Raw genomic sequence first — 10,862 nt, 5'->3', positions numbered from 1 at the left:
CAAACTTACTTGAAACAAACTTCGATAAGATTGATACTCTTGATACACACTTGATACACTCTTGACACACACCTTACATACAGTGGATACGCTGCCTATTTATAGGCCATAATATTAACTCAACATTAAACATAACCATAACCACTACATCCACTAAACCTCACTTTTACTTCAACTCATAAACTATACATAATAGCTAAACCCTTTAGATTCTAACTTTTTATTTCCTTAACTCCTGACCTTTGAAATTACCCCAACGAGAAAGAATATGGCCAAAACTGAACAACAATCAACTCCAATCGGTATCAGAAGATGAACCACCCAAAGAGAAAGGAAGCAAGAGAAAGCCCACTCTCAAATTGAATTGGGAAGTTGAGAAAATCTGACCAAATAACAACAGAAAGAGAGGATCTGATCATCTGAGCAAAGAGGAAGTAATGAAGCACGTGACCGGCTACTCCTTGTGGCCAGTTACTAGGACTTTTTATTTTTCAATATTAAAAAATCAAATTGATCTTAGGTTAACATAACCACTGAAGAAATGCCCCCGCAACAAAGAAACCCGACCCGAATTAACCCGTGATATTTCACGAGGGATATTTCCGTAAAACACCCCAAACTAAAACCTAGAAGAATAAGAAGAACCAAACAAAAGCAGCGAAAAACCCTCTCGCCCATCACACAAACCATGGGAACTCCAGAAACCTCTCGAGAACCGTGCCCCGACCGCATTCTCGACGACATCGGCGGGGCCTTCGGCATGGGGGCTGTCGGCGGCTCCGCCTTCCACTTCCTCAAGGGCGTCTACAACTCCCCTTCCGGCACTCGGCTCATCGGCGGCTCGCAAGCCGTGCGCATGAACGCGCCGCGAGTGGGCGGTAGCTTCGCCGTCTGGGGTGGCCTCTTCTCCGCCTTCGACTGCACCATGGTCTATGTCCGCCAGAAGGAGGACCCCTGGAACTCTATCATTGCCGGCGCCGCCACCGGTGGCTTCCTCCAGATGCGACAGGGCCTCGGCGCCTCGGCTCGATCGGCTGCCTTCGGTGGGGTCCTCCTGGCTCTGATCGAAGGAGCTGGGATCATGCTTAATAAGTTCATGAGCCAGCAGCAGCAGATGCCTATTGTGATTGAAGAGCCGGCGAGCGTGGCCGGTTTGCCTGGGCTTCCCCCTATGGGCCGTGCTCCGGGTCAGCCGGTCTCGGAGCCAGCAACGTCGATGAGCAGCAGCGGCGCTGAGGCTAGTTCGGGAGGGTGGCTTGGAGGGTGGTTCGGGAAGAGCAAGGAGCCTGAGGCTAAGAGTAGCGGAAGCGAGACAAAGATTTTGGAGAGCTTCGATGCCCCGCCCTTGCCCAGCTTCGAGTACAACAACAAATAGGCCTTATGATCAATGTTGTTTGAATTTTTACTTGGACCTGACCCTGTTCAAGTTGGGAACACCAAAAACTATGATGAATTTTGGTAGTTGTAGTTGATATAGTTTAAATCATAAAGTCATTTTACATATTTGTTTCTCCATTTGCTGTTTATTGTTATTTTCATATCTAGTTGTCAATGTAGACAAGTTTTGCTTAAGTAGAGTGAAATGTGATGGTTAATTATATCAATTATCATATATGCTTAGACTGTGTTCTTGCCAAAGCTCAAATAACCTAAACTAACATGCCTCATGTTGGATCCTGAGAAACTACGATTATGATAGTGATTTTTTCTTTGTGGTACTGAAACTTAAGGTTTTTTTGGTTACAAACTGAACATAATAGCGTATTAGAAAAAGAAAGAAAAGGTGAACATAATAGCTTACATCAGTGAGAGACTGGGAAAGTGTGGTATGTGCAGTAATTTTGCAGAAGTGGCAAGTAGAAGATGTTTCGGTTTGCAGATACAAAGGATAAGCGCGCTGTCTCAACTCAATGGGTAACTGATACTCACCAACTTTGCTTCTTATGCCTCTAAACATTGTATTTGCTTATCTAGAGCAAATATTTGCTTGAGTTTATTCTTGTTGGCATTCATATGCTAGACTTCTGATAAAGCTGTTTAACACTACATATCTTTGAACCAAGATTTAGAAGCTCATCTTTTAATTGTTTTCAAATCAATGTGTGGAACAGGGGTTTGACCCATGTTCCATAGGTCGAATTTCATTGAATTACAGATTTCTAGTACCAATCCTCTGAATATCAGTTATTCTAGCTCCAGCAAAAGGGTTGCTAAAATATTTAATGAATTTGTTAAAACTAATACTTCTGTTTCAGGGCGGTGCTCCATTAGCTCTTGTTGTGTTTCCAGGTAACTGTTTTAAGCAGTTTGCAAGTAAATTAACTGCTCTTAATGATAGGTTGATTGGTATTAAAGTAGGTGATGTCTGATAAGGCTCTTGGTATTAAAGTAGGTGATGTCTGATAAGGCTCAAGAATTGTAGGTTATCTTTATTCCCATCCATTTGGTTTGTAATGCATGTCCCCTCCCCCACTCTCTCTCCCTGATTATTGTGTTGTTTCTTGTACTATTTATTTGCATAATGGTGTATTTAAAAGGCTAGATGTTATTGAGATTGGGTATCTTGTTCCTGTTTTTGCAATAAGAGGTTTCTTTTTCTTACAGTTGCAAAGATACTACAAAGCCATTAAAAGAAGACAGTTCTGTTGCAAAAGACCAGCTGGTCTTTTTTTACCCAGAAGATTTCTTGTGAAAAAAAAGATGGTTTTTCGAATATGCGATGGATTAAAGTTTGCTTGATGGTTTATCGAGCTGCAACCTGATTTCAGCGGTTGGCAACTTGTTCTCTGCGAACTTACCTCATTGGAGCTGTAGTACTCAGAGAAGAGTGGAAGTCTACTCTGAGTGTGATCCTTGATCCAAGAGAAGGGGATATCTTTTTAATGTTTTCATGTGTTGTGACTTGTGAGTTTACTTTTGCTTTTCTTTATGTACTTGATTACTTCTAAATAAAGTAATTTATTGCATGTTGATGTAGTGCAGCATTAGTATTTATTTTATGGAACATAATCTTTTATTAGAAAAAAAATTAAAAAATCCGATTCCTGTGGCAAAAGAATAAACTAATGATATTGAAGGGACCCTGAGGCAGTTACCCCGACATCTGGTTGCTGAAAGAGCTATAGTAAGTCTGCAACTATGATTACTCTTGGATAACTTCTTCTTTGTAGGGTCGTGCTAATGCTTCTCTAAACTATCCTGAAAGATTAAATTCTATTATTTAAATCCTTTATTTGTTATTATGAGTAATCCTTTCCCTGTCTTTGCTGAATTGATGCAGTCTTTTCAGTCATTTTCTCATGCATCTGGGATGATGATGGTTTTATCTTTTATGAATTATGATAATTCCCGCTTTGGATTACTTCTTCTTGTGGTTCGTAACCGATCATGAAATTTTTGTTCCTTGTTCTCTTACAGCTGCAGGGTCTGAAGAAATGTCCTAGGAACTACTTGCAGGCTTTGAAAGCTATTCCTAGAACTTTGAGGATGATGTAAGTGGTTTTCCAGCTGATTGAGTTGTTTTTTACTAACTTCATAACCGGTTTGGTCTGGAGGAGAGAATAAATGGAGGCTATATTAAGTTTGACACTTACGCATGAGTTCTTGTAACGCATCTCTTTTCCATCTTAGTTCTCACTTTCTCAAATGCATTATATACCTTAATAACCATATGATTTGGGAAAGGGGGAAGCGTGGTGCAGGTCAATGTGTGTTGTACCCAGTAAACAAAATGGAGTGTTTGCAGAATGAATTCTAAGTGATCCGTAATCTAACTACAAATAAGTTCAAAAAAATATTCAAGGACATTGTATTCCGACGAGCCGGCACGGGTCTCCCTTGATGGTCGGCTCGTTAATGCCAACGAGGCCAGCTCGGCTCGAGCCATTAAAGGTGGCTTGAACCCCGAGCAAGCCATGGCTTGGGAGCTGTTTAGCCCCATCCTGAGGTTCCTCTTTGTTGTCGTGATAGTTGTCGTGATAAGTGTTGCCATTGCAGAGTCAAAGAAAAACCGCCACATTATGAAGCTAAAGAAATCTGTGGAACTTAGGGTTTGTGGTAATTGAACTTTTTGCCACTTGATCTTGTCTCAAGAATTTCAGACCTCCAATTGTAAAGTTTTTATTTATATCCCATCACTTATTGTGTAATTAGTATGCACATATGCCAATCATATTTATTTTGCAAAGGGAAGGGGAATTGAACTCGGTCAGGTTCAAGGAAGCGAACACACTGCCTTCATTAATTGGCCGTTCGCACCGACTATAATCATTGATGTATTCATATAAACTTTTGATTCCTTTGGTATTACTGTTACATAAAAACTAAACAAAAACTCATTTTCAAAATGGGTGAATGATGCTGGTAACATGGTGGAATTGTGCCTTTGGAATTTTCATGATTTTGAAGTTGCCTTGATTTTGGTTTTGATTTTGATTTTTTTTTTGCAAGGTCTGGTGTCTTTTCTTTTTGTCTGCAGCGCTTTTTTTCTTTGGTAAAATTATTTGCTGCCTATGACAATAGGTTTTTGAATAAGAAGGAAAAAAAAAAAAAAAAAAAAAAAAGCACTATATGGCTCATCATCAACTACGACACATTAGGGAAATATTATTTTCTCAATTTTATTTGTATTCTCTTTCAAGAATGGAACAATATGTTAACTCAATTCTATTATTCTTGTGTGTACAATTAATATATAAATAAAACTTAATTATTTATATTTTTGCACATTGTATTTGTGAAGTTTAGTCGATTGATGGTGAGAAATTTTTAGGGATTCACACATAGGTAAGATTTTTTTATAAAAAATAAATTATTAGATTTTAAGCTAAAAATTTTAACTAGCCTACACACTGAAAAATTCCTGGTTCCGTCCTTGGATGGCAACGACCCCCATGGAAGTGGTCGACTATCCTTTCCTCCATATTAGTACGAAATTCATATTGGCATTTCCTAGACTTTAGCATAGGTTGAAAATTAGTTTGTGAGGAATTGTTACTGGACGTTTTGGCACAACTCTCTCAACCCTATACTTCCAAGGCATGACCTAACCATATGAGAAACTTGACAACAGGTAAATTATGACATAATCATGCATTAATTATAGGATTCCTAGTTAAAATTATTTTCACTCAAGTATTTTTATGCTAATCCTATTTTAAATGGGATTAGATTTTACCTCTTGATATTATTTCCTACTTGATTGGTCTAATCACTTTGTTAGGTAGATATTGTTTTAAAAGATTGGCTATAGTAGAAAGTCATGAGGGCTCCTCATATCGTGCATTAGCTGCCATCATCACATAGTATGTAAATTGAATCAAAAGAAATATTCATGCTTGAATAGTATGAGTGGTCTCCTGTTTGACGTTTTTAACTAGTGTCCATATTGCATCAAGTTTTGTTGTGTGGTAGTTGAATAAGGTTGAAAGTCTTTGGTGAATTGGATTGGTGGTCACGTAGGTTTCTCTTGAGTGAGAGAACCTGTTTTGAATAAAACCAAGGTGTCTTCTTTTCATAGAGTAAGCTTTTCAACGCATTAATTTTTAGAGCATATTGAATCTGTTTTGGAAAAGCTGCTATACTTATTTTTCTCTCGGTAAGTCATCAAGGGCTTCTGTTGCTTGGTGATTTATCGAATTTATTCATCATTTATATTGCATATATATATGCATGTCGGTGTCTCATATGGTTAAGGGCACCAAGACGTTTGTGGCGTTTATCCTTCGGTGAGCTTGAAACAATCGTGATCAGTATTGCGTTCAACATAAGGAGTGTCAAAGATTATCCCGTGACAGAAGTTGAATTACGAAGAAGTCGGTAAACATTATCTAGATTGAGGATAAGTGTGTGTGAGTACTTCTTGTAATCTCAATTCTATAGTGGATTCGTTCTTGACTAAGGAGTCCCGTGAATTTTTCCCAGAGGTGGAATTTTACCACGTAAAATAAATATCTGCGTGTTCTTTTATTTTAAGCTTTTCACATTTCAGGATTGATAACTCATATCAATCCTGCTTTGAAAGTCTATTTCTATTTATTGCTAAAATACTCGAATTAGCCTATTTAACCCCTTCTGGGCATATATAGACATCCTACAGGTAATTTCACTCCCCATGGCATGAAACATGCTTTAGATACCAAATGGTAGAACCTTAGATTTGAAAAAGGAAACTTGCAGAAAACAGAGAAATAGAGAAAATGAAATTCAACTGTATTTCATTCATGCCTCCCAAGCAAATGAAAAATAGAGTTTATACACTTCCTGATCGTGGCCAACTGGCAATGGGGAAAGGACAAAGTCGTTATTTTGTGTGAGAATAGCTAGGGGATGCTAAGGCAATACTAAGGTGATAGTAAATAGGTTGGAAAGAGTATTAGGCCCAAGTGGAATTGGTCCTAACAATATTATAGGAGAATTTAAAGCTTTTGTTGGCAGTATTCCATGAGATCCTTTTTTTAAAAAAAAAAAATTTATAATGAACCAAGGGGGAAGATCCCCAACAAACAACATTCCATGAGATCTCTTGTTTACTTTGAAAGTCTGCATATTTTGTGGATGTGGGAGTCAATCATGGGGGAAGTTACACAATAATTATAGGCTTTGTTTACTTAGAGTTCTCAATCTGATGATGGTCTGGCCGGAGTGAGTGGCTGCAGCAGCGGTCCCAAAGTTGAAGGTTGGATGGGACGGGGGTGGGTTATTTTGACGATAGTATTAGTACCTAGATGTGATTTTTTTTTTATAAGGACAATTCATTCATAAAACCACAGACATATAAAGGGCAACATGATACAATACCCTCGTTAAAACCTTCCTAGGACAATCTCATGGGACAAACCCCAGGGAAGGAAAGGGTACCACACATATCATGGACTAACAAGAAAGTCCAATTCAGGTCACTTTGGACCATTACAATTAAAAAAACAAGTCAAAAATAAAAACTAACACAAAGACCTCCGACGAGAACCACAACTAGAGACCAACACAGTAGACCTACATGAGAGGATCGTAGAAACCCTAAATAGTAAACCCACATGAGAGGACCGCAGAACATCCCAATTGTTAAAAGAAGCCTTCTATGAGCAAAATCATAGTCATTTGACAGCCATACAAACTGTAAGGCATACCACTGCAGAAACCAGGAGAAAACACAGAGGACGAACACAGAAACAACAGTAAAAGGACCCTTGAGAAGCACTCCACTTCAACTCAAAACCTAACAAAGAAAACCTCATATGACCAAACATAGTTCTTCGGTCAGCACAAATTAAAGAAGAGCACCACATCCCAACAACTATCATCAGCGTTGTTGCTACCACTACCGTTAAAACATAGATAAAACATCAGCCACCAAGTATCACAAATCTCCCAATGAGAGACACAATCCAGTGTCATTACTGTCGCTTCTACCGAGACAAAGACAACACCAGTCACCTGGAACACTGCAAAAATAACCAAACAAAACAAACAGACAAACAGACCTAGATCCAAACATATCTATGGGGAGGGGAATGGAAGGAGAATAGGGGATAAGAGGAAAGGAAAATATAGGAGAAAAAGAAGGGGAGATGAGGAGAGGAAGGGGAATATGGGCAGAGGGGAGGAGGGCAGTGGCCACCTTCCCCCCTCTCCCCCAACTTCCTTGTGATTGGTTGTCAGCAAGGAGAAATGGGACTAGAGTGCGGCTAGAATTTTGTCTTGTTCTACCTAGATGTGAAAGTTAAGTTTGAAACTTTTTCGAGTTTTTATAAATTAAAAAATAGCCAAAATCTACCTCTTATTTTCATAAATGTTAGTTTTTAAAAAAAATTTCAAAAATAGCAAAAAACTCACCTAAATAGACTCAAATGCCCTCAAAACTAAAACATTGATTGAACATTGATCAAAACAAATGGGAGTTTACACGTTGGAAATCATATTCGTGGTTCAGTCCTCCAATGATATAACATTGATTGAAACTTTGTTTTTTTTTTTTTGAAATCAAATTGAAAACATAGATGCAGGCTTTGCCTTTTAGATTGATGTGGGCTTTAGTTTTGAGGGCATTTGAGTATTTTTAAGTGAATTTTTGCTATTTTTGAAAGTTTTTATATAAATTGACATTTATGAAAGTAGAGGAGGGGGTAAATTTTGGCTATGGATTGCCATGAAATTATGACATGGAAAATGACATGGATTGCCATGTCGAATGCCACGTCAGTTAGTATCATTAAGTTGGTATATAAGTTGGGCCGTAGCATTATTGATTATAAATATTGATGGCCCACGACACCAAATCTGGAGGCTATTGAGTACAAGGTGAAGACTAATATAGGAGATTTAGAGACTTAAGGAAGGCTTGGACTTTCCTTTCATCTAATTGCCTTTTAAGAAATTTATAATAAAACTCATTTCTTGTATTGCATTTATATATAAACCCTAAAATCTATAAATTGAAGAAAGAAAAACCTAAAATGGGCTAGATGTAATTTTTTGTTTTTAATTTGAATAATGTGTGAAATATCATTAGTATCTTTGCAATATGATTTTTAGAAATTAAAAAAAAAATTGATAGCGTTGTTGTAATTTTTTGGTGTTTCAAGTGTCAAACAAAGTAGGGCAAATATTCAGATATGCTCATATTATTATTCTTCTCCAATGTGGAAGTATTTATACAAGTACAAAGATGTGTTAACCCTAAATAAAATAGGAAATATATCTAAATTACAATGGGACATAAATCTCTATTACAATAGGACTAAATAATAATTGTTAAGTAACCAAAATTCTAATAAAATAAGGAACCAAAATCCTAACTAAGTAAGGCCTCGTCAACACTCCCCTCAAGTTGGGCAAAGATATTTCGCACTCCTAACTTGACAAGCGAGTCACAGAACACTATACTTGAGAAGCACCAACTGTAGAGAAGGTCTTTTCGTCAACCATGAGTGAAACAAGTGACAAACTAAAGCAAAGTTTGCAGCAGAAACACAAGAGCAAATGGTAAAAAATAGGGCACATAGTAGAACACAAAAACCCTGTGAGCACGACAATAGGTAAGGCAGAACACAAAAACCCTCTGAGCACTACAGTAGGTAAGGCAGAACACATAAACTCTGTAAGCACGACAGTAGATAAGGTAGAACACAGAAATCCTGTGAGCACGGCAGTAGGTAAGGCAAAACACTGAAATTTTGTGAGCACAGCAGTAAATTAGGCAGAACACAGAAATCGAAACCCTGTGAGTACGGCAGTAGATAATGCAGAAGCAAAGGCAAAGGGCAAGGCCACAACAACAACAACAACAACAATGAACCCATCAACAGAAAGCGAAGCAAGCAAAGGCAACATCAACAGTGGCAACATCGACCACAACAAAACCACACCAGCAAGGGCATGAGCAACAATATTGGCACCATAACAGGCATGAGCAACAATACTGGTACCAAACAACAGCAATACAAGGCACTGGCACCAGCAAGAGCAACAAGGCAAGGACATAACACGCATCATCAGTAATCAGCACTGTCCCCAACAAGAGTCATAATAGGCAGGAGCAATAACATTGTCCCCAGCAAGAGACATAACAGGGATGAGCAAAGGTACTGGCACCAGCAAAGGACATAGTAGTCAACAACAATTACAATGACAAATACTTCCATTATCGCACAGACAACTTATCTTCACTCCCCCTCAAATTTGACAATGTATGAGAGTCAAGATTTGGAGAAAGCAGCACCGAAAAATAAAGTTGCAGCACCCAAAATGGAAAGGGTGTAAAAGAAAGATGAGAAATAGAGAGAACTTGAAAAGAGTTCGTCTGCATAGCAGGGGAAACCACATTGATAGATCAAAGAGGAAGAAACTAAAGATATTTAAAAAGTAGAGCATGGGAAATTGCTTGTGACAAGTTTTAAAAAGAAACTAGTGGAAGAAAGTGAGGCGCTAGAATCGAAAAAAGGAGAGAATAATGCTGTAATTGAAGGAAAATAATGACAAAGTAAGGTGCCTGTGAGGAAATAGACAGATAGAGAAAGGGATGAATATTGAAAAAAGGCCAAAGGTAGAAAGAAATAAGCATAAGGATAAAAGGGAAGGAGATAGAAAATTAAATAATAAACACCTAACGAGAAAGGCTAGAGTGACAAATATGGAGGGATGGCGTGGGGAAGGAACACAACAAACACCAGCCATTGGGCATAGACAAACAAAAGAGAGAAACAGAAATAAAAGAGAGCTAAATAGAGCAAAGAGAGAAACAGAGAAAGGGTGCTCAAAACTGAGAAGCGGAAAGGCAATTCAAGAGAGCAGCCGAAGAAGACAGAGACTGGCAGAACAATCAAAGGAAAGGCTCGGCGAGCGATGACAAGGCTCGCAGAGGAAAGCAACGGCTCGGTGAGCGGTGACGAGGCTCACGGAGTAAAGAGACCTGTTATGAAGTTTCAAAGATAGAGAAGTTGAGACATCAAGAAAGACCATCTGGCATACAAAGATGAAAAAAAAAATATATATTGGAACAGTAGCAAAGAAGCATGTGAAGGCTAGGTGTGGTGAAAACACATATGAGAGGATTGAACAAAAGAAGATGACTATACAAGATGAAGACCTATGATGGGTTAGGAATGAGGGGTGCCAACTACTCTCAATTTGGCAGAGGTTTAGGATTTAGGGTTTAAGGTTTAGGGTGGTGTTTCAAGGGTTGTATGGTGTATTTAGCCGATTTGAAAAGTCAAATAGGTGTTTTTCCTAAAATTTTCTATATTTTGAACCCCATTTATGAGCTTACATGTGAAAAGCCCTTGCATTTTTCACGGACCTGCCACATACTAAATGCCTATAAAATGGCACTCGCATACCTTGGAGGAGGAACAAGTCCATAGAAG

General features: G+C 38.4%; 1 protein-coding gene across 1 annotated transcript; it reads left to right on the top strand.

Annotated features, from left to right (window-relative positions):
• On the top strand, positions 632 to 1,620 carry LOC18776567 (mitochondrial import inner membrane translocase subunit TIM17-2). Its single transcript, XM_007209498.2, has one exon. It carries the CDS (start codon positions 689 to 691, stop codon positions 1,373 to 1,375), a length of 687 nt encoding a protein of 228 aa, XP_007209560.1. The 5' UTR covers positions 632 to 688; the 3' UTR covers positions 1,376 to 1,620.

This window comes from Prunus persica, chromosome G5, assembly GCF_000346465.2.
Source record: "Prunus persica cultivar Lovell chromosome G5, Prunus_persica_NCBIv2, whole genome shotgun sequence".
Taxonomy (NCBI): Eukaryota; Viridiplantae; Streptophyta; class Magnoliopsida; order Rosales; family Rosaceae; genus Prunus; species Prunus persica.
Note: the sequence above shows the minus strand (reverse complement) of the source record. Positions and strands in the feature narration are given on the sequence as shown.